We start from the raw sequence: 25,847 nt of genomic DNA, 5'->3' as shown, positions 1-25,847 counted from the left end.
AATAATTGGATATCATTCTTCTGTGAATAGCTCATTTACATCTCTCTTTGAGTCATGGAATGCATGTTCCATGGCTTGAGTAAAAGATATATCAGCCACAAAGTACAGCTGTTATTGATGGAACTCCAAAATATCTTTGCTCGGCACATTTGTGAGTTCAATTTGTCGGATTTAGCTCCATCATGTGCAATTTATCAGATGGGTGCACATGGTCATGTTCTAGCAGTCCCTTTTTTTTCTTTTCTTTTTTTGCAAACATTCCGTAAACTCTTTTTACCCTTCCTCTTTGGTGTAATTGCTGTACGGTAAGTCCTCTTTTCAGAGTACAGATGAGACCACGAGTGTATTGGCGCAATGCCAGCCAAACTGACACTATTTTACAACAATATTCCTCCCCCCACTTCCCTTTTTTTCTTTAACAAGGATGTTCTGGTCTAATTAAGACATCTACTACGCAATTGGTTCAACAAACGGCATGTCTCACTCGCTACGGTTCAAGGATAGGGTACTCTATTTTTATGGAAATGTCTGGCAATTATCCGTCAATGACGGAAGGAGTAAGAATTTTTTTTTTCAGCCAATAGCCTTTAATAGAGGTATTCATTCATACATTGAGCAATTCCTGAACAGTGATTTGTCTATACATGATAAAGAGCTGATGTGTGTTCACGTATCATACATTGAACTCGACACAAACTACAGTTTAAAATCACATTGAGATATCCATCTTGTTTCCTCTTTAAGAGCAACAATCAACAATAGAATGAATGTGACTAGGTGTTATTTTACTGAATTTCTTGGGGAAATACAAGATGTGGTACATCAGTGAGACGCCTGCACGTATCTGGGCAGCCCAGTCATTAATTTTGATGAGATAGTACAGCTTCGACAGAACTTCTAACAATAAAGGCCCCCTACTTAATGATGCATTACAACATGCCTTCATCGAGCGTTTCCGAGTAGGAGGCAGTTAACGCGCACGCCCCCTGAATGAGATCAACTTCAGGATAGCTTTTGCTCCCTACTCCTTCAATCACATTCACCATACTGTCCCAGGAGCTAAAATCTGAACACAAACCATGAAGACAAACAGTGTGATTCTTTACTTCACTGTACGGTCACACCCTTTATGGCATTACGGCTGTTGGACTTCAGCTCTTGACCTTGAAAACTACAGAGTCGTTCTGTGTATACTCAGGCAAATGTCTATAGGAAATGCATATTATAGCAAAATCAGGGGCTGAACTAAAAATAAACTCTCTCACCACATCTGACTGAACTCTGTAGAAAATGTCACTTGAAGTTTAGATTTTGATTTCATTAAAATGACATGAACATTATGAAGAAAAAAAAAATCATTTATTTATAATAACAAAAATATCAATTTGACAAACTTGCTGCACGTATTTCAGTTTCTCTTTCTATAAAGTATGAATTGACTTCACATTAACCAGTTGAGGACGAGTCCTGAGTATACTCAGGCGGGTGTCTATGGGAAATGTGTGTTACAACAAAATCAAACCATCCTCAACTGGTTAAAATGTTATCTCAAACATCCTTTCAGCTTCATCTTTATGGCAGTGAATGGGGTGTTATACTATGAATGTAAAATTCTTGGCAGTTCACTTCTTTTCAGGTATCGGAGGCATTCAACCTGTGATAATTGTTTCACATCTACATTAGAAGAATTGCATTTGATCCTTCCTGTTCTATGAAAACAAGAACATGGGGAACCCAAGATTAGAATCACAGTAACGTGACTATGCTGCTATATTTCTTCTTTTCTTTTCTTTCTTTTCAAATATATGTTTTGTGTAGAGGGTAAAGGGGTTTGTGAATCATATTTTGTTGAAGAAATTATGTGCATTGATTTCTTCACAAAGAAGTTTTCCTCTGCTATTCTTGTCTTGTGTTCAGGATTTGATAATTGTATTGTCTTATCATGATGTTGGCATAATATCAACTTTGATTGTGGCAAAGCTATTCTTGGTTTGCTGTGACAGCATTATCACTTCATTCATTGTTTCATTTTTAGCTCAGTTGTGTAGAGGGTATCTGCATAGTGTGTGTATGTGTGTGTGTTTGTGGGCTGGGGTTGGTGATGGGGATTAACCAATTATAAACCCACAGGAAGGCGATGGACCCTGTGTAAATTCTATTGGAAAGTCAGAGTTTGGTTGGAAATGGGTCAGTTTGCAATAGAGGTGAACTCGTAAGTGCTTTTGAAATTGGTGCAGAACTTTTATCTCAATATCAATTATTTACCAATCTCAGATGAATTTTCAATACAGATGAACTTCTACTCTAATATGTAAATGCTGCGTTGTTTCACAGTTTTGCATTGGTTTCTTCTTTTCCTTGATACCTTTTTTTAAAATCTTTGAGGTTACTTCTCCCTCAGCTCTTCCTTTACAATGATGAGACTATGCATTTAATAGCTTTGGTATCTACCCAATGAGGAATTTCAAGGTTTATTGGACATTTCTGGAGTCAAACAGCTGATCTCATTAACTTTCCAAAGAGCTGAGAACAGCTGGACTAGTTCATCCATCACAGATGTCCGTGTTAACATCATTAGGGTGTGTCCAAATGCACGTACATACGCCATTTCTTTTTTCTACTAATAGGGAGATGTCTGCGAGGGTCTTAAAAACATGGGCGTCAAAATTTCCTTGACATCTTTCTGGGAACGATTTATCATTGCACATGTGTGTTCCAGAATTCCAGATTCAATATCCTAGTCTAATCATGAGCAGTTGAGCATGTTACAGCTTGTAGCTCCCCCTCCCCTTGCCATGTATTTGTATCCGGGATCCTGCCACTTAACCCGCTGAGGACGGACTGATTTTGCTACAACACGCATTTCCCACAGACGCTTGTCCGAGTATACTCGGGACTCGTCCTCAATGGGTTAAAGGGATGGTACAGTATTGTTGGAGATGAGAATTGGGCTTTTACCTTTTTGCAAGATACCAAGAAAACACTAAATGATAGAGTACAGAGCATACCGTTTTAAGAGGAATTCAAAGTTTATTTGATGAAAATCGGGTTTGGAATGACTGAAACATCCAAAAACAAAGTAAAACGACGCGATCGTAATAAAGTGTCAGGGATGCCAAGTTCGAAAAATTTTTATGAGTGAGATTTTCACGACTCAACGTCTCGGCGCGCGCATGTGCTCGCGAGCAAGGGTGTGGGAGGGGTTAGTACGGAGCTTTTTAAATTTTTAGCTCTTAATGGTGCGATCAGGAGCAACTCAAGTGACTATTTTTTACTTATTTTGAAAGACAAAAGGGAAATATACCTTCAGTTGCAACTATCACTTTAATCCTTTGAGCTATGCTCATTGTTAATAGGCCCAAGTTGCAGATTTCACCCAATGCGTGAGAAAAATGGGTGCCATGCGTGAGATCGTGAGACGGACCCTAAATGCTTGAGTCTCACGCAGAATGCGTGAGACTTGGTAGCTCTGAAGTGTGGGTCCCACACTTTATTAGAATCGCTCTTTTTTTTGGATATCTCAGCCATTTCAAAACCGATTTTCATCAAATAAACGTTTAATTCCTCTTAGAATTACATGCTCTTTCATATTTCATAAGAGGTTTCTCATTATCTCACAAAAGAAAATGTTAGAAACCTGAAATTAGGTCTCAACCAAAACTGTACAATCCCTTTAATACAGAGAGAACAAGACTATGCATGCTTCCTTTCTGAAGTATGAATGTAAGTTCAAATCTCCCTACACAGGATATCACCACATGATTTGTTCATGCTCTTCAGTTCAGTTTCAGCAAACAATCAGAGGCCCTTAACCACCGGGAATCACGGGGAATAAATCTATGCAAAGTAGGGACATGGGTTTCAAAGTGGAGGAGCCGCTGAGGCAGAAAATGGCCTTTGATTGGTTTGACATTTCACAAAGCATTTCATGGTTTGAATCAATGACAGTAATCTATAAAAGGCTCATGTTGAAAATTTGATGCTTAATTGAATCTGGGAATAACATGATAGCTTTAGTGTAGTCCATAAAAATAAGAAAAACTTTAAGATTTCATTTTCTCCATCTTCTGTGTAACCTGCTGAAAACGGGATAATTTTGCTACAACACGCATCTCCCATAGACACTTGCCCGAGTATACTTGGTACTCTTCCTCAATGGGTTAACCGATTCTGTGCCAGGGACTTTGGATGGTGTGTAAAACACTGTTGGGTTTTCCATGCACATCAGCACTCAAAACACACAAAGGGGTAATCTGGGGGGCATTTCATGAAGCATTTTGTCCGACAAAGTTGTCGGACAAATTTGCTCTTAGCCAATCAGATGCAAGGATTTCTGTAGCTTGTAACAGTTTGTCAGAAAAATATCCGACCAAAATGCTTCATGAAATGCCCCCCTGATGTCTGATCCTTGGTATTCTGACATCAACAGCTAACTCAATTAAATTATTTTTGAGGGTTTTTTCATTTTTCGTCAACCAGAGGGGTGTTTCATAAAGCTAGCTGTTCATAAAGTTACGAATGACTTAAGAATGACTGGAACACGTTCTGATGTGCTATACTTATCAGAATTTCGATAATTCTGCGCAAGAACTGATCACCATTCATTCTTAAAGTCGTTCTTAGCCTTAAGAACAGCTTTATGAAACACCCCCTAGGGGTGTGGAGCTACAACCTAGTGGAAGGCTACAAGTAGTCCCACACATACACACATGTGTTGTGTTGGCATCGTGTTTGCTACAACATATCAACCATAGCAATATGGGCGGGGAGACATCCCAACATTTAATCTTGGTGTGGAAATATGATTACAGTCTCGCGTTACCTGGGCTCTCGTCACATCACTCACCCGGCTGCAGAGTGGAATGCCGTCATCCGATACGCTGAAAATCCGCGGCGGATCAAGAGATTAAATTTTCGCCTGATCAAAGCTCGGCAAAAGAGCAGAGTTAGCGTTGGAAATCTCCCAACCACCTGACACGTTTTTGAGGACGACCAAGAAATACCGTTTACCTTGTAGCCTACACATTTTAAGGGGAATATATGCTTCCCAAGGAAAAAGTTATTGGAAACCATACAGACCAAATCAAAAAGGAAAAAGTTGATGAAAAATTAGTAGAACTACTCAAATGTTATGAAAGAACCATATTGCCTTCCAAAGTGTCCTACTAACCTGAAGGTTAGTTTGTTCATAAAACATCACTTAATACTTCTTTTACATCCAGATTTAAGATAAACTTGTCACTTTTAGAATCTAAATTTTCCCATACATTTCTCTAAACTTGGTTTTCCACAAAAGGTACTACTCTACACACTCAGACTTCAGCATCAAACTCATATGATAATTAATTAACCCATCAACCCTATAACCCATTGAAGATGAGTCCCAAGAATGCTCGGGCAGGTGTCTATTGGAAATGAATGCAATATAGCAAAATCAGTCTGTCCTCAACGGGTTAAGAGTGGTCAGCAGTGTCAAATATCATTCTTACAGGGAGATCTACATTAACCCTTTGAAGACAGACCGATTTTCCTTCAACATTCATTTCCCATTCACTCCAGCCCAAGAATACTCGTGCCTAGTCTTCAAAGGGTTAAGCCCACCACATGAGATCTGTTTTTCTTTGAGGTCACTTACTCCATTCAATTCCTTCTTATTTTGCTCTCAAAGGTAGATGCTATTACAACCTCAGTCAAATCGTTGAATCGCACAAAACTATCAACATGACGGCTAGCGTCCCAGGGCACTCGTACCCTTATCTCCACTTGCACGAGGTGGTCCCCGAAAATAAATCCTGGCCTTTCACCTGCCGACATCTTGATTCTGCACGGGCGACTAATCAGGGATGGAGGGATGGAGGTCTTTCCTTGCCCCGCCCACTCATGTTCCCCTTGTGTACCACCTTTGGCCTCCTCCTCCTCCTCCTCCTCCACCTCCCAATCCATCCCCCTGCCCCTCCAATACTCTACTGACGATGGATGGAGTAATCACGAAAATTGGGCAGCCCCCTCCTCAAACAAAATCATGAGCGGCTGACAAACGAGCTCGGGTTAATGACATCGTGCGCGAGGGACTCCGCGTCCTCGCCCTGATCAATTCTGTCAGGTATCGGGTAATGTCACTGCACATGCATGCGACGAATCGCTGGCTGATTAGTAAGAATTCTCAACTGGTAAACATGATTTGCGTCCAAGGTCTACTCCTCCTACACTGCACTCACATCTAAAAGGTTACTCCCCTTGAATGTTCTACGTTCTCAATCACCTTTTCATTCACTCTCTTTTTCTTTCTTGAAAAGTTGACCTTTGCATGTTCAAGACCAAATCTTTAATTCTTGCCTGTTTGATCTTTCATCGAGTTTCCTTCTCTCAAAATATATGTAAGTCATCATTAAGAGCTGTAATAGTTTGATTAAACTTGCTATAAGATCGTAAGATGGTTGCCAATTTGCAGATAATAATAGTAACATTTGAGGCTGTCAACCTCTGCAGGTTGGCAAACATACGATGTACAATTGTACTGATACATGAAATCACATAAAAAGAAAGATACATGTATATATTCTGAAGACAAGAACATGCTTTGGTGTTAAAAATATGGGAAAATGGTAGAATAGAATCCTGCCAAATTAAATTTCAGGAAAAGCTTTTTTTTTTCAATTCCATATTTTCTTATTGTGGATGAAGAAAATAAATAAATATTTACGAAAAAACAACAACAACAACAACAAGTTAAAGGTACTGTACAGTACTGGTTGAGGTGGGGATTCATGTTTTGAACATTCCTAAGTGAGATAATGAGAAACCTCTTATGAAATATGAAAGACCATGTAATTTTAAGAAGTATTCATTGTTTATTTGATGAAAATTGGTTATCAAATGGCTGAGATATCAAAAAAAGTGATAATGATATAAGGCAACCGGCCACGCCTTTTATTAGGATCTCTTTGTTTCACGTTGTTTTTGGATATCTCAGCCATTTCAAAACCAATTTTCATCAAATAAACTTTTGATACCCCTTAGAATTGCATGCTCTTCGACATCTCATAGAGTGGTTTCTGAATATCTTGCAAAACGTTAAAAGCTAAATCCTCACCTCGACCAGAACTGTACACACCCTTTAATCTGCTATGTATAACCATCAGTGGGAAGTGAGAGGAGAGGGAGCATTAGAAATATATTCCAAAACATAATTTCCAATGCATCACAGGGCACTTTGGCCTACTGCTTCTCCTCATTTAGGCAGAAATCCACTTGCTACCTTCTACCAGTCAACCTAACTTGCCAGTTCTGGAAGGGACAGAGAAAGACACAGTGACCGCCTCCTCTTGCTTTCAATTTAGGGCTGCAGAGACAACAAATTACACAGTGACCGGAGATACATGTACCTGACCACCAGCATCATTTATTGCAGTAAAATGTTTCTTTTTTTTTCTTCATTTTCATGGTTTTAGAGTTAGAATATAAAAGTGCAAAGACCTATCATATTTCATACAGAAAAGTGCATAAAAATCCCCGATTTTATTGCCAACGTCCGGCAACCAATTTCTGGTTTTCATCCTCACAAAGAGTTGCAATGGCCTCGCCGACTTTAGGGTGTGAGTGATTCCAGCTATGCAACAAAGACAGAAGGAAGGTATGAAGGGAGGGACAAACACATAAAAAGTGGAAATAAACTTCGGACATGATTCTGCCGATCTCCTCATGAGCAAAGGATTAACAGTTGCCTACAAGGGAGGCAGCATCGGAAGACACATCAATATCGAACAATGGAGAGTAGGAAGAAAAAAAAGGCGGAGACGGAGATACGGGGAGCGTGAGAGGGAAGATAATTTGAAGAGACAATGGGGATGTCCCCCCAGTCACAAAAAAATATAGCAAACCGCTCATCTGGCTCCTTTCTTCTCTATCCTTCCCTCCCTCTCTTTCTTGTTCACGAACGGAGCACGCTAATTCCCGCCCTGATCCCTTCCATAGCTTCGACTGTAATGGAGCTCGGCGGACCTATTGTCATATCTTTGGTGAAAAAACGGACGGAGGAGCAAATTGGGGGGTGGAAACCCCAATTTCCACCTCCCTGTGGGCCAATTTGTCATCCAATCACTCATCCATTCTACCCCCCCCCCCTTGTTTCTTTATTTATTTTTTCTCTCACGGTTCTTGTCCTTATCCGTTCTTTCCTCACAGCAGCCTGCTTTGGTTTTCTCACCAGAGTTGTTCTTGACTCATCTTATTCTCGTATGTATGTGGTTTGCCACCGAGTAAAAGAGTGTGCACCGATGTTTGCGTTAAATGCTTTTCTCACTCATCTCCCTCTCTCTTTCTTCCTCCTCCTTTCCTTTCTCTCACTTTCTCTCTCTGTCTGTCTCTTAGATATATATTTCTCTCTCTCTCTCTTAGATATATATTTCTCTTTCACTCAGATATATTTCTCTCTCTCTATCTATCTCTTTATGTAATATATATGTATATATCTCTCTCTCACATGGTTCCAATATATTCAGGGACGTGAACATGGATGTAAAATCACAATAACGTCGCATGATCACTCGATTTGGCCGCAGAAAATTGCCAAGTCACTGTCCCCTCTGTGTCGTCAGCTTTGGAATTGCCAATTTGGCTCCATTATCAAGACTGTGTCATTTTTCCTCTGCGGGAATGCACAGTATTTCTATTTGAGCTGGATAGTCTGAATTTGAATCAATCTTTTGATCTACACACTCAATTTATAGATGTAAAATAAAGTGAAACTCACTACAAATGAGATGACAATAAAACCAAGCAATGCAAAGAAATGTTATGCTCAGCTTTGATTATTGAGACTGAATCGCTGGATATAATCTACTTACAACCAGCTCGGGGGTGGAATTAATGTTGCTCTTTTCCTCTTCATATTTGGAACCACCAACTCCTATTTTTGTACAAAGAAAAAGAGACTGATACAAACAAAAAACATCCTCCAGCACGGACAAAATGATGTCCATGAATTAACTTCACTTTGCAAAAGCTATAGGCCTAATGTATCTGAAGCCACACGAAGAACAGAAGCGATCCCTTACAGCACATTGTGCTTTTTAATTATATCAAGTGCAACTACACTAATAGCTTGTAAAACTACAAATTCTGCCATCGATGACAACCTCACGTGAACATAACTCATAGCTAGTCCTAAGTATACTTGGGCAGGTACCTATGGGAAATGGGTGTTGTAGCAAAATCAGCCCATCCTCAATGGGTTAAAGAGCAATTTAACTTCTCACTGATGATAAAAGTCCCAGCGTGAACATGGCGCACATGAATGATGGCTGAAACTGACTTAAATCATTTGCGAGGGGGATGGCGTGCATCCACAAGGAAAATGCGACGTGTGAGTCATCTGTCATAAGAATGCTAGACAAAGGCCAAGGAAGTCCACACTTAAACGAGTGACAGACTGGATGTTAATCTCCTGCCTTGTTTCAGCAAATCCCATGATTCACGAGATGGAGTAACATGAAGTGATGTCAAGTCTGTGTGTACATAAGGATGTTTTGAGGAAAATTCTGCATTTAAGTTCGCTTTTAAAGACTGCATGATCCTGAAACACTGTGATTCTCTACACAAGAAAAAAAAAATATTTCTCATTATAGTCCATATTTTCTGTTTTCATTTGTTTTGTTTTTCATTATATTTTGTTTGATCAATTCATTTTTTCTTTTTCAGAGGAAATCTGCCACAAGGATTATTTGGAAGCGGTGAGATAATCTGAGATTATCTCAGATTATCATTAGATAGCTGGCAAACAATCTGTGTTCTCAACAAATATTTACACATTGATGACCGCTGCCGTGATGCGACGATCCCTCCCAGTATGAAAGGGGCATTGTGGGAGCATTCTTGGAGATGAGAGCGAGGAGTCTGTGCCACATCCTCATTTACAGACCTTGCCCTCCACCTTGCGAGGCTATTTATAAGACATGACGGCGGTGGAGAATCATCCTTTTCAAAAATCATCGTGTTTGGAGCATACCTTCCCCAGCTGTTGCCCTTGACTATCATATTGCCTGGTCATTTATGACATATGTGCTAAAAGAGGCAAAATGCCTGTAGACAGTGGAGGCATTCAATTAAAAAGAAGTAAGAAAAAATGGCAGGCCAAACACAAGTGTCAAATTTGTCTATAGAAAACACGATGGCAATTCCGACTGGAAGGTAATGAGCGACTCTTTTATCATGAGCTGGGAGTGATTATGTCTCGACTCCGTCAAATATTGTCAGTTTCCAACCAGCAGAACATTAACTACTACTGAGAATCACTGGCATAAACATCAGCATAAACGTCATCATAAACATCCCGATAAAAATCATACCACTTTGTGATTATTATGCTTAAAGGGATGGTATAGTTTCGTTTGAGACCTGGCTTCAGGTGTCTAACTCTACATGAGTTAATATGAAATCTCTCATAAAATATAAGGGAGCACATAATTCCAATAGGAATTCAACATTAATTTGATAAAAATTGGTTTTGAAATGGTCCAAAACAAAGTGATCCGAATAAAAGATGGGACCTACCTTTTAATAGGATCAGAAAGTGGACCCACCAAGAGAAACATGATAAATTGTTGTCAAAAGAAAAAATAGTATGGAGTTTGCATCTTATATCAACATTTTGGTCTCAAAACAGTTTTCCTTCTTCCATGTGATTTTCATTTTTTTTTTTAAATAACATTTTTGAGGGGTTTGAAAGGGGTACAATGTATTAACCCCTTGAGGACGAGTCCCGAGTATACTCGGGCAGGGGTCTATGGGAAATACATGTTGTAGCAAAAAATTTGCCCGTCCTCAATGGGTTAAAGTTATAATACAAAGTAGCTTGGTGCATATTTTCAGCATATCACGGACAACTTTGGAGTTTTTCATACAACTGTCTAAAGATCTTTATCAAAAAAGATAACATTTTTCTCAGCACTGCACACTTCAGGGGAAATAATTATAACTCACATGTGAATGCCAAGTTTTATTATACATAGTACCTCTAAAAAGGCAACATCTAGTGGAGAGGATACAGGAGGAAAAAAAAAAAAACAAGTGGAGAGAGAGGGGGAGAGAAAAAAGTTTCTGCAGGGATGCCCCCAGCAAGTCTGTAGACTGTCGTGAATGGCAAACATATCAGCTGTCACAGCAGTACATAACCGCAGATATTTGGTAACAATTATGAAAGGATACACACAAAGAGGTTACAGAGAGGACAGTCTCTTCTCCCCCTCACCCTTTTCCTCTCCCTCTTTATTTCTTTTTTTCTCTCTCTACAAGTACCTCTATCTTTCTATCTATCTGTCTACATGTATATCTCTCCCTCTCTATCTCTGTCTATCTTATCTGCAAGTATATTTCTCTCTCTCTCTCTTTATTTGAATATATACGTATATCTCCCTCTGCAAGGGTAATTATGTAAACATATATCTCTTACTCTACCTATCTACAAATATCTTTCTCTCTTTCAATATAATGTAAAGTGGTGGAGTAACAAGCCCACTTTACTGTAAAGATTGTAATGGCGGAAGGCTGGAATATAGTAGCTTTCATGCCAAGACATGTAATATAAGTTTATGGAGCAACTTGCCCATTTTACTGTACATAGAGTTTGTAGAACCAGAAAGCTGGAATCTATTCATTACCAAGATACAATAGCTGCTTGGTACACACTGCATTATATAGTGCCACCACACAACCTAAAGGTTGAATGAGTCTATGAAACAAAAGAGGTACTGCCACCCTACTTGAATAGTGGATTTAGTAGCAATGACTGGACAGTGGCAATGACTGGACAGTGACTTAGAGGTAGAAAACCACATAAAAGTGGCTGGTATTGTTCTATGTTACTTTGAAGTTTGTCACCTTGTGATGCCGTACAAAGAACCAGAGTACAGCATGCACGTAGAATGCTTTGTATTAAGTTTCTTTCTCAATCTCCTTCTCTCCCTCTCCTATCTCTCCCTCTGCCTCTTTGTCTCTCTCTCTCTCTCTCTCTCTCTCTCTCTCTCCCTTACTATTCATGGTCAGTTTTTGTATAAAGTTTTTGTATAAATTTTCTTTGAGAAGGGTTAGTCAGAAAAGCTTGGGTATGCTTCAAGAGATGAGTATTATGGGATAGTAGGAGCAGGAGAATGTACATAGTATATATTGGAGTTGATACTTCTGTTCGGCCTCTCTCTCCCCAAGCCCTGTGAAGTAGAAGGACGTGTTCCAGTTTCTCCGAGACCAAGCTGTTATACTTAAATGTTTTAGTGGAGAAACTCAACCTTTTGCATTGATACACGAAGTTCCGTCCTGACATAACCAAGTCATGTCCAGTGTACGTCAGTTAAAAGTTGATAAGATGTTTTGAATATTTTATGGACGCTTTGCTGTACATTCGAAACGGTCTGTTATATGTTGGTCGATCTAAGAAAAAGTCAAACGACTACTTAGTGCTTTGTGGACCAGACATACAGCTTCAAGAATTTGCAGCAAGCCCGAAGTAACCTTCATTTGGACAAGGACCCCCCCCCCCCCCAACTGTGAGTCAACTCAACGCAGAGATGTCCTCTGGTCATCGTTTGCGGACCCTCTTCACTTCATGAACTGACGCTCCAACGAGATTCGCCATCAGTTAGCATGTTAATTCGACCGCGAGGACTGTATCCATGAGTATTTTGCGCGAATATTGAATGGTAGAGACCCAATCCCCTTCATTGAATATCAGAGTGGACTTATATGTGAGTACATTCTTATCTCTGTCATTGGTATATGTATAATAACTCTTTTTATCTTTCATGGTTAAAAGAGATCAAACTGGTTGCTCTGATGCCTGACTTTGAATAAATCTCAACACCAACAAGGTGATTAATGTAATCCAATGTGTACTACATTGTCTTTGTCACTGCTTTGACGCCCACATATTTAGTTTGCTTAATACTTCTGTGTGATATATCCATTTGGATGAAATTATGTATTGGGGGTGAGAATAAGCCATCCTGACAAGTGACTTTATTCTACACACTCATACGCTAACACCCCCTTACAATAATATATGTATATATATGCCTATTGCTATCTCTCTATCCATCCATCTATCCATCTATCTATTTATCTATCTATCTATGAGTGTATATACATATATCTCTCACTCTACCTATCTACAAATATCTTCCTCTCTCTCGACATAATATATGTGTACATGTCTAGTGCTATCTCTCTATCCATCTATCTCTCTCTTTCTATCATCTATCTATCTATCTATCTATCTATCTATCTATCTATCTTTTTTATCTTTCTCTTTTTTTTTATCTTTCTCTCTTTCTCCAGGAGCTATACCCTCATCTGCAGTGGATCTCAAAGTACCATCAAAGCTGTTCCTGTCTCACTCAAGCATTGATGATGGGCAAACTGTGTAGCTTAGATTGACACACCAACCATGGAAAGCAAAGCTCATGACAATCACATGCTTCCATAATATATACAACATGTATCATCTATTTCAGTATCCTATCTTTGGAAGGTGACTGCAGGGGGGGGGGGGGGAGAAACAATGTATCCTTACTTCCAGGAACTTGATAGACATATTCCCAAAATACTTTCAGCTGCAGTGCTAGTTATATATAAATAACTTTTTGTTTTTATACTGTAGGAATAGCTTTTATCAGCTAAATGTACCTTGTACCTTGTACCTTGTGAGCACAAAACAAAACAAAACAAAGAAAAGACCTCCAGAAAGTTTTCCCAGCTGTACCCATCCCAGATGGCGGAACAGTGGATTACAGTGTCTGAAATCTTCCTGATATTCAGATTCTTATAGCTTCAGTCTAAATTGTGGAATATATCAATATAATCACATTCATGTTATGTTGCTATATTTTGGCAGTATTCTATCAGGTTTCTATGGGAATTTCGTGTTATAGCAAAATCAGCCTGTCCTCAACAGGTGAAGACAAACTGTACAAGATACTGAGAGTTGATAAGGAAGGCATACACTGTAGCATTGGATATAATTATGTGTATTTAGTTTTGAATTTGAGCTATATAAGTTTTTACATGTCCTGCAGCTTCAAGAAATTGTACTGTAAAACACAATATTTTCATGGCATGAAATTTTCGCAAATTGGAGCCAATGCCTTTTTTTGCGGCATGAAATTTTTGGGAGTTGCCTCTAACATTCAATGCATATAGCGTAAAGAAGAACTTTAGTGTGTATTTTAATTTTGTGAATCTTGGTTCTCCCGAAATTCGCGAAATTAAAATGCATGCAAACATTCCTCGTTTTAACAGTATGATGATGATGCTGATTGTGCTTTACTCACCGATATAAAGGGATGTCATCTTTGGTTTCACGTTCTCATCAATGTACGTTATCCCCAGGGTATAGAGCGGTGCCGCACCGAGGCCGTGTAAGAACTGGGCAAGGACAAAGACCCAAAAGTATAATGAAAGCCCATCGGTTTGGGAGGCCGCGTCGCAGTGATCACTTCCGTTGCGGCTCGCGTCACAGAACTCGAAGTCTGTGGAGCGGAACTCGTAGGGCGGAGTCGTGAACTGCGGCAGCATGAATATAAATGAGCCCAGCGCAAAAATTAGAGCGCCCACTGCGAGTACCTTGGGCTTATGGCGCTGCTCCCCGAAGTATGTGACAAAGATGATGACGACCATTACGGAAAAGTCGTATGAGCTCGATATGAATCCGCTCTGCACAGAGGGCAGCTTGAAGCGTCGCTCGAGGGTCGTCGTGATGACGTAAACAAGTCCGTTCACCGTGATTCCCTGCGTTATCGCAAATATACACAGGAATACGAGAAACCAAGGGATGGTGGCGCAAGATTGCAAGGAGGCAGGTGTAGCCTGCCCCCATCCACACAAATTCTCCTCCTCATCATCATCATCATCCTCCTTAAGGTTATCGATGCTGTCGCCATGGAAACCACTCATAGTTTGCACAGACATGTAGCCATTGCTCGATGGTTTCTCATGGATGACGACGTCCAGTTCACCGGGGGCTATCGCACGAATCGTCCTAATCCCCGAGCTGGCATTGTTACTGGAATTGACGGTGTGCACGTGCGTGGGATGGCCGTTGAGTCCGTTCCCGACTCCATCCATTGTGTTGCTGTTGTTGTTAAATGATTTCTCTTCCATATTTTCCATGATCATAATATAATCCAAGTGAAATCCAAGGGGATCAAAGTCGGATTGAAGAAGCTTAGCACGGTATACACTCCAGCACAGATGATAGCATTCAGTCTGGCTCTGTCGACCAGGGCGAAGAAGCGACTCTACTGTGTTGGCGAGCTGTGCTCAAAATGCTGTCGAATGCCTCGACCGGAGAGTTCAACACACTTCCACGTGTGAGTGCTGCACCAGGCGATTACCCGGTCGTGGACGGAGAAAACATCTGTGAGATTTTGGAGAAGTAGAGAAAAAGAATATGGTCATTTATGTGCACCTGTGTGTGTGGGTGTGTGTGTTTGTGTGTGTGTGTGTTAACTGCTCGACGTCTGCAAGTGTCATTAAGTCTTTACTGTGGCGCACATGTGCGCTCTCAGAACAGAACGCTGGACGGTAGAAACTGGAGGGAGACAGGAGAGCTATGCGAGAAATTCGTGAGACGCGAGAACGCAAGATGGCTACAAGAGGACGATGGAGAGAGAGAAATGGAGCAAGAGGGAGAGAGGGGAGAGAGGAGAGAAATAGGGAGAGATAGGGAGAGAGATACGGAGAGAGGGAGAGATAGGAGAGAGAGATGAGAGTTGAAGAGATAAGAGATGAGAGATGGAGAGATAGGAGAGACAGAGAGATAGGAGAAAGATATGAGAGATGGAGAGATAGGAGAGAGATGAGAGTTGAAGAGATAAGAGGGAGAGATGAGAGATGAGAGATGGAGAGATAGGAGAGACAGAGAGATAGGAGAAAGATATGAGAGATGGGGAGATAGGAGAGAGATGAGAGTTGTAGAGATTGGAGAAAGAGATGAGAGAGGGAGAGATAGGAGAGAAAGATGAGAGATGGAGAGATAGGGGAGACAGAGAGATAGGAGAAAGATATGAGAGATGGAGAGATAGGAGAAAGAGATGAGAGATAGGAGAGAGATGAGAGTTGGAGAGATAGGAGAAAGAGATGAGAGATAGGAGAGAGATGAGAGTTGGAGAGATAGGAGAAAGAGATGAGAGAGGGAGAGATAGGAGAGAGAGATGAGAGATGAAGAGATAGAAGAGAGATAGGAGAGACAGAGAGATAGGAGGAAGATATGAGAGATGGAGAGATAGGAGAGAGATGAGAGTTGGAGAGATAGGATAGAGATGAGAGTTGGAGAGATAGGAGAGAGAGATGAGAGATGGAGAGATAGGAGAGAGATAGGAGAGACAGAGAGATAGGAGGAAGATATGAGAGATGGAGAGATAGGAGAGAGATGAGCGTTGGAGAGATAGGATAGAGATGAGAGTTGGAGAGATGAGAGTTGGAGAGACAGGAGAGAGAGATGAGAGAGAGAGATAGGAGAGAGCGATAGGAGAAAGATATGAGAGATGGAGAGATAGGAGAGAGATGAGAGTTGGAGAGATAGGATAGAGATGAGAGTTGGAGAGATGAGAGTTGGAGAGATGAGAGTTGGAGAGATAAGAGAGAGAGATGAGAGAGAGAAAGAGATAGGAGAGAGCGATAGGAGAAAGATATGAGAGATGGAGAGATAGGAGAGAGATGAGAGTTGGAGAGAGACGAAAGAGGACAGATGTAGATGTCGAGGGGAGAGAGATAGATAATGCTAAGTGAAATTCATTGAGTTTCATGAGATGCACCAAAAAACTAGACACAGGAGAACAGTTTGGCATAGTGTAAGGATGATTTTGTGTGTGTGTGTGTGTATTACAGGCAGCAGGGACAAATTCTCACATTCACAGGACTTGGGAACACACAAGTATCACAAGATTGCTCAATGTTGCCTGAGTAAAATCAGACCCTGCCATCTTAACTCAAGTTTCTTTTTGATGCCTTAACTCTTTAAGAAGTTGTATCAAGTTTTTAAGCTAGCAAAATAAACTCACTATTCACAAGTCAGGTGATGAATGATTGATTGACGGACGGGGACAGATTTCATGTTTAACGTATAGAGTCTTTTTGTCTTTTTGATTTGGATAACATATATAAAAGGCATAAAATGAAATAACATATTCTAAAAAGTTCACATAAATGCACACTTAGTTATATATAGAGAGTAAAAAGAAGCATATTGATAGACAGAAAAATACTCTTTAAGGAACACAACATGGACAAGTTTCTCAAATGGTTGTGAAGTCTTCACGAGGATGACCATATTCATGAGGGGAAAAATAAAACTCTTGAATTCCAAAAGTGTGTTATGTCCAAATGCAAATACATCGCATACAGTACACATGTACGTACTTGACTTTATATGGGAGGTAATATCTTTACAGACTTATCTACATACATGTATATGTATCTAGAAATGTATTGATATATACTGTAACTTACCTGTAAGCTAATGAAATTGAGACCACGGAAACTCACTGCTGTACTGAAACTGAAAATTTCCTCCTCGATATTTGAAGGCACAGGGCCAGCGCATGCTGAATCAGAAGCAAACTCTCCGCTGGGGGTACAGGGACGCCGGGACCGATTGGGACGAAGAAACAATTACCCCGCCGCTGTCGGTTGTCATTTGACGTTTTGAGGCGCTGTCGTCGTGCATCAATACAAAGCCTCTATGGCGCGACGTTCGCCGATCCGCCTTCCTAATGACGTAGAATCAGCTGCAATTCCTGCCGCGGTCGTTGTCATTCAGGATGAGAACCGCAAAGAGTCCCTCATGAATAGGCGAGGTGACGTAATGAATCAAGTAACAAGCCACCAGGATGTACTCCCAAGCGTAGTTTGGGTGCCACTTTGTTGTTGTCGTCGCTGTCTTTATATTTTTCTCTCTGGAAACATGAGTGAGAAGGGGGAAAAAAAATCAGAAAGAGGTAATTAGGTGAGAGGGAGCACATCCTATTATTCTATTAAAAAAAATTACATTCCTTCCATGAAGGAATAATAACAAAAAAAAAAAACATGTTTCGAAAGTGAAACAATATTACTAGTAAGGTGACTGGGTTAAATAAGCAGGATGCAACCACACAGCCCACGTATACACATTGTAAACTACTGTAGCACATAGAGGAGTTGATTTCATTCTCTACTGAAAATGCGAGCTGGGCAAAACCCCCAACATTTTTTCTTTTCTCACATTTGAACCAAAGTTCAATTACCCGAGAGTTCATCATTACAGCACATCAGTGTCATAGAAGCAAATATCAAATATATGCACAGCTTGTTAATATAGAAACAGATGTCATGTACTGTATACATATATAAATATAATACGTATATATATATATATATATATATATATATATATATATATATATATATATATATATATATATATATATATACACAGTGGGTAAATACAGAAAGTGATGTCAGATAAATACAACCGATGCTAATTACGTAAACAGATCTTCAGTATATAATATACAGCATATCATACGTAAATATTTTTATAAGAACAGAAGCACAGGATCACAGATCCAGAAAGTACAATTACAGAGGTAAATGCGTGTTACCTCCACATGCTGAATAGAAGCGTTAATGTACATGGTATGTACTTTTCTTTCTATTCAAATTAAGTGTGAATGTCAATAACATACACCCTGACTAACAATAACATATGCTTATCTCGGATCGAGCCTGAATTAACCCGCTGAGGATGAGTCTCGAGTATACTCGGGCAGGTGTCTGCGAAAAATGTTTGTTGTAGCAAAATCAGTCCGTCCTCAACGGGTTAAACTAACATACCTGAATTGGTATACATGCTTCTGCATTGTACCGGATACCGGAGTACTACAGGATGACAACTTCCACTCATACGTATATTATTATGAGGAAATCAGATGTTATTACTTTACGCTGACACTTATCTGCACAAATAATTTCCTGAGAACAATACACATCATAACACCACTTCCTCTGAATGGGTACCACACACACACACACACACACCAACAAAAAAAAAAAAAAAAAAATGGTCATTCATCAAAATTTCCTGCCAGTACCATCAATGAATCAATAGATATCATAGAGAATGCCCAATGGGCCGTGCACTGCTGGCAAATGAAGCACAGTTCCACTCCTCCCCGAAAACATCGACTAACAGAAAACTCTTTTGATTCTCGAGTCAATTGTCCACCAATAGCGATTATAGACAGTTCATACGTCCCTTGAACTGCCAGAGTTTGCACAGAGAGAAAGAGAAAAAAAATAAGAATGAAGAAGAAAAAAAAAACAGATTTTTTTTTTTCAGTCATATTTCATGTCAAAAAAATCCCTGGAATTGACAGTCATGATAAATTTCTCACAGTTGTTACCTAATTCACTTTTTGAAATGGAGACCCAGTACCTTGAATGATTTTGTACCACCTGTCAATCAGAATACCAATGTTCTGTCACAGCTCAATAAAAAAGTAAAGAGAGAAAAAATAATTGTGTTTTTATGTCTGTTTTATGTCAGCACTTGGTAAGTCAGTCTATCAAATAATGGGCCATTCGTACCATGCTCTTTTTTAAATTCCATTTGATGAAATCTTATGCTCATTTTGGGTGTCACAAATAGTACTGCAAATAAAGATATTTTCGTGGCATGACATTTTTGCAACTTGGAGATGACGGCCTTTTTCGCAGCATGAATTTTTCACAAATTGGAGCCGACGGCCTTTTTTGCGCCATAAAATTTTCGTGAATGGCCACTTGCATTTAATGCACTTAGTGTAGACAAGAACTTTTGTGTGCATTTTAATTTCGCAAATCTTGGCTAACGCGAAGTTCATGAAAATTAAAATGCATGGAAACATTCCTTGTTTTACAGTAAAGGCAGCTTTGACAGAATAACATACCCTCTTTGAAAGTCAAGAGCACTGCATCAAAGCTTACTGCTGTAAGGATGCTTTCTATTGGACATCACAATCCATAATCAAATGGTTCCAAAGTCATGCAAAATCATGCTCAAGAGTAGATTGAGTCACAATACACAAATGAGATTTAACTCCTTCAATCTTGTCACCATCACCTTCATGTACAATGCCTAGAGCATTTTAAGAGTGTCGCCCGCAGCAAGTTAATGGCGATTTCCAGTCAAGTTGAATTCAGCGGTAGCCCGCATTTTTTGGGTCCCCCTAGCCACACAAATCCACTTGATTGAATTATTTCCAGTGATAAAGGAGTTCCGCAAAAACTGCAGTAATTCTCTCTTGGCAGATGATATCACACAGATATTGAGAAATATTGAGAAATGCGCAATGGAAAAAACAAAGATTCCCAGATAAAGTTTTATTGCTATCTCCCACGCTCTGCAATATTTCTGCTAGCCTCAAATGCCCTGTAGCAGAAAACAATGTCATTACACTTTGGGAAGACAAAACCACACAATATGGTATAAATTGATGACTGCATCCATCTCATTAGTTGCCATGGAGATCAAATCAAATGATGCGCATAAAAATGTAATCTCTCAAAAATTGAATCAAGTGAGTTCAGTTTTTGTTTTCTTTTTTTTTCACAAGTTTGGTCAGGATTGCATGAGAACAATCAACAAAGACGGTTTATTAAGTTTCCGCCATCTACAATGACGAATAGAAGTGCAATATGAGCAACAGTACATGTAATTGACGCATGGTGCCATCTTGCCCCAGCAATTCAAACCATGGCAGTGGGAGACAAAATGACAGATATTCTCATTTATGGGGGGGGGGGGCGGGATACAGTCTGACTTATGAGTACACCGTTTATCACTATTTGAAATGTACATGGACGTCAATGATTTCAATTGTCGCTCAACATGAAATACCACAACTGGCTGACGGATATTGCTGTCTTGGTAAAGTGACTGCGACATTGTGTAACGATCTTGATTCAGTGAATAATCATACCACGACAAGAGATGGCATTATTCATTTCTTCATGCTGATTTGCAGGGATACTGTTGTTGTTGTGGTTGCTGTTGCTGTTGTTGTTGATGTTGTTGTTGTTTTCTGTCTGTCTGTCTGTCTGTCTGTCCAAGAGGGTATTGAACATAACAATATTGCAATATTATCACTTACAACTTGAATAGTGTCAAGAAGAAACAAGCTTTCAAGAAAAGATTTTTCATAAGTTGGAAACCCTTTGTTTCATTATATTACTGTTATGTATCATTGGTTACCAAAGAGTCAAGCTTTTAGCTAACTGTTGCCAACTATTCTGTATGGAAATTCACAACTCATGTAATTACAACAGATGTAATATACTGTATGTGTGATGAAAATTGTTGAAATTGTGGGAAACAGCCATGGTGTGTAGTAATCATAATGTTTGATTATATTGCTCAAACATTAGGAATTGTAAAGTGATGTCATACAGAGAATATATATATATATCGAATCAAATCAAATCAAACTGAATCAAATCAAATTAAGTGATGTTTCATGCACAAAAAGGGTGGAGCACTGCTTGAATGATGCCACAGTCGCAAGACACAGATGAGCTTCTTGCAACTCTTGGTTGTCTGCACCAGCATTAAAACAGTTTCTTATACATATTTTTGTGAAATGCCTTTCAAGTTTCCATGTCTCTCTTGACATTTAGATTCAAAGCATCCCAAGAGTGTAGAGTTTCCTCTCAGCATTTCAAATACAGTAGAAAAAGATTTAGAAATAAGACTCTTGTCACATTTGTTCTTTGTTTCTTTAGTTCCAATTGAGACAACAGTCAGAACCTTTGACTATCACATTTCTCTGCTCTGCTACACATTGTAATCAATCTTTTTTCTCTCTCTCTTTTTATCTGTCTTTCTCTCAGGCTAGTGTTGTATTTCCCAGCTGCTTCTCTTTTCTCTCATAAAAATTCCTTTTTTATCTCTTTTTCTCGTATTTCGTCTGAGTTAGTTCATCTTTCTCCGATGATGTATGGCTCTCACTTTGGATATACTTAATTGATAAGATCAAAACTGGTCATTCATAAACCGGCGATATGCATCATAGGTGTTTCACGGGCCATTGTGTATGTGTGCTAGTTGTTAACCGGGAAGAAAATAAGGTCATGGCCCAGAAATTTGAGATTAAATCAGACACGCTCATTTTGCTGTTCCCCTTTCTATCCAAAAGTGGCCTAATTTCATTTCTGCTTCATATCTCTGAAATATTTGAAATCCGTCGCTTGCGCATGCGACTTTTACCCTCAAGGGGGAAACAATTACTTTGAAACAATGGGGGTCTTGAGGCGCGGACAGAAATCTAATATTTCAGGTTTTCATTTACTCTCGATTCAATTTCAAGAGATTTGGCGGCCAACAACAAATGTAAATGGATTGCAGCTTCTCTGAAATTCATGAGAAATAGTAGAGCATGATGTGATGGAGTGAGATTCAAATAGATTTTTCACGGAAAGCAAAGGAATTATGTTTGGAGGAATCCTAACTGTTCCATGTACAAAAAGAGGATATCCTCAATGGAAAACTTCAGTAAAAAACAAAAACAAAAAACAAACAAAAAACAAAACAAAACATGCAGTACAACATGTGAAAGTGGTTAGCAACAAAAAAAAAAGTTGGTTTGAAATCATAACAAATATGAATGGCTATACAAATATTTTGAAATGTTTCTGGCTCAGGATGAAGAAAGTTCTGTGGGGTCTCAAATAACAATCTTGGTCACATGAACGAGAAATCACTTCTACCATGCTCTTTAGTTCATATCATTTGATACACAAAGCATCATACATTATATTGGTGAATAACACTGTAAATATTTGATGCTGCTCAAAATAAGAGAAGGAGAATTGTCAGAGCAATTCATTTTCTATCGTTGTCAATATAAAGAAAGTTCACATAACTTTGTTTTTCTTTTCATAATTCTCATATAAAAGACGATTGCTAAAAGTAAAAGAAGTAGAATGAGAGCCAGGTAACTATGACAACATTTATGTCAAATCTACATGTTTAACCCATTTCCTAACAGATTGTGAAATCTCCTCACCCCAGGCCTTTTCTCATTTTTCAAGATAAAGATTTATTTCATTTTGCTTATCTTATTCAAAGTATCCCCTGGGTAGGATTCCTCTTGTGATAATGAACATCTACCATCATAAACAGTCATCACCTACCCCCCCCCCCCTCCTTTCCATGAAAGTATCTATGTAACCATGATTGTCTTAGAATGAAATCTCATATGAATGCTAAAAATTCTAAAAATATGAGCCAAAACATTGTAACCTCTGCAAGATCCAGTGCCAACATCACTGACATTTAAGACTCTGACCACATTGCTTGCTCTGGTGGAAACTACCTGTAGGTCAGATTCATCAGATAGCAAGGGACTTCCCCGGCGAAGAACCTTGCAGCAAAAATGACGGGCTAATTTGCTTGTGTGCGCTTCTTTCGCATCCTCGCACTTTTTTCTCTGCATATCCTCACGACGTGACCGGCTATAATCTCTTGCAGCGATCTGCTGCTGAGTGAGGCATCAATGTACACACCTGGTTTTGTTTCTTGCGTGAATGACGCAACTGATCATGCCATCACTATAAATAACAGGTTCCCGCACGTAAGAAATTTACCATGTCTTTTTACCTCTGGGTCTATAATACAAAATCGTAAGCATTTTGAAATTGTTGATAAGTACATTAAAATCTTTTAATCTCAATGAACAGTGTTAAAAAGTGTTGTATGAATGCTGTTTCATCATCATCATTGGACATCATCATTATAAAATTACAGTAAGATTTTGAAAAAAAAAATATATTAAAATGAAATGGAAGGGAAGGCTACGGGCAGTAGGCCTACATGCATCAAGGTCTGGTAATTGTACAAACATTTTTTTTTCCCTCTAGTATCATCATGAATACATCATTGTATCAATACATAAAGAAATTTGTATATTTCCTATTATGAACTGATAAATGTGAGGGAAAAATGATTTGGATAATTGTTAGTCCTCAGAACTAAACACAAGATTTGAAATTTGGACTGTGAATTTTAGTATTAAACAAAAAAGAAAACTGTTCCTTGTTGCCTTAATATCCCATTCCATTCTGGCACTTTCCATTTGTATTCCATAAGTATTCCAAAAGTTAGTCTGATATTTTCTTGGCTGAATGAGCAAGATGATACATGGAAAAGCAACAAACAAGCAATACAATAACAAAGCCTGGTAACAAAAGAAAAACATGGAAGTCATTGCCAGTATTCAATTACAACAAAATTGTTTGGAAACTCCCACTGTTGAACGAAAACATGGATTTACAGCTTAAGAGCAAGTTTCCCAGATCTAACTTGTTTTCATAAATTTTCACTTCTGATTTGCAATTTCCTCCGTTTCTTGAAATCTTGCCAAGAGGTGCAGGAAATTCTTGGGGTCAAACCCTCGGAGATATTGCAAAGATTATCATCACTATGACAATCTTTTCCTTGTTTTCTTTTTTTCGTATGTAGTAGAATAATTTGCGCAGGTGAGGGAAATTTTGACGGTCAATTTTCGGGGAGATCACGTCTTGCGTGACAGCAGATGAGGTCACTTCACTCAATGGTTACGAACCAGTCATGTGTTGTTTTGGCCCCTAGGAGTTTGGAAGAGGACTGGGGGTATGGGGAGGGGGAAGGAAAAAGTGGAATCCAAGGGGAAAAGTCTACAGTGCATCCATCAGCAGTGAAAGGATTTACAGGGACACAGAACCAGGGCCCTATTTCATAAAAGATGTTAGGATGGCAACTCTTGCTGGAATGGCAACTTCCAATAGCAACAGCCAATCAGGAAGCTGGATTCTTGTCATTGTCATGACAATTGCCATTCCAGCAAGAGTTGCTATCATATCAACTTTTTATGAAATGAGGCCCAGAACTCAAGAGGGCGCTGTTCCATGTCATGAAAATTGGTGCCATCTTGAATATGAAGATCAACAATGTAGAGCTAGTTAACTGCCAATCAAATTATATTGTGGGCATGAGATACATATTACTCTCCTTTGAATAGGGCATCAGATGGGCTTGCCCAGTACAACCTACATGTAGAAAAAATCACGTGGCAACTGACAGGGCATTCAGATGAAAAACATTTATACTAGAATGGTATATAGCTATACGAGGAATTCATACGTCTGAATGCTGACTAACGAAACAACGTATAACAAAACAATGTATAGTGAAACGACGGTTAGAGCATCGTTTCGAACTAGAACTCGATAACGAATTAGCATTCCATCGTGTCCATTGTGCGTCTGAACGTATGGTGACCATAGAACGGTATAACTGGGCGGGGCTTGATGGGAGCGAGCACGAAAGATGACCTTGTACCTGTCACTCATGACCATAACAACATGAGCAGTGACAAACTGCACATCTATACAACGTTTTTCCGGAATGGTCGAAATTAACGTCTGAACGGTCTATCGGTTATATGATGATTCTTTATACGTCGTTTCTTTATCGAGTTTTGGTATAAACTGGCTTGCGTCTGGATAGGGGGTGTGCATGCCCACAATCATCAGATTTTATGTCCAAATAAAAACAAGGGCAGGGTGAGAGGGAAAAATAGATGTCTTCTTCTCAGTGTAGACCAACCACAAAACCTGATTTGAGTGCAGGTAAGGTTGTGGAGAACCCCCATGGAGCAAGACAGATTGACAATTATTAATCCATTTCATATGGAAACCTGGTGGATTTCAAAATTCAGTATGGAATGGGTTAAAGCTATCATCCTTATTCCCACAATAACATATAATCGAGGGCATTGTCAAATGTGAAGTATTCGCTCAAGAAAGTC

At 39.3% G+C, this 25,847-nt stretch overlaps 1 protein-coding gene across 1 annotated transcript in view; it reads right to left on the bottom strand.

Annotated features, from left to right (window-relative positions):
• LOC140240314 (solute carrier organic anion transporter family member 4A1-like) overlaps positions 1-17,933 on the bottom strand; it is a 69,948-nt gene extending 52,015 nt beyond the window's left edge. The window contains exons 1-2 of the mRNA XM_072320097.1: positions 17,497-17,933; positions 14,319-15,403 (exon numbers count right to left, since the gene is read on the bottom strand). Of these exons, the coding sequence (XP_072176198.1) occupies positions 14,319-15,162 (844 nt within the window). The 5' untranslated portion in view covers positions 15,163-15,403; positions 17,497-17,933. The remainder of the gene's footprint in view (positions 1-14,318; positions 15,404-17,496) is intronic.
• Positions 17,934-25,847: the final 7,914 nt, after the last annotated feature.

The sequence above is a fragment of the Diadema setosum genome, chromosome 16, assembly GCF_964275005.1.
Source record: "Diadema setosum chromosome 16, eeDiaSeto1, whole genome shotgun sequence".
NCBI classification, from domain to species: Eukaryota; Metazoa; Echinodermata; class Echinoidea; order Diadematoida; family Diadematidae; genus Diadema; species Diadema setosum.
Note: the sequence above shows the minus strand (reverse complement) of the source record. Positions and strands in the feature narration are given on the sequence as shown.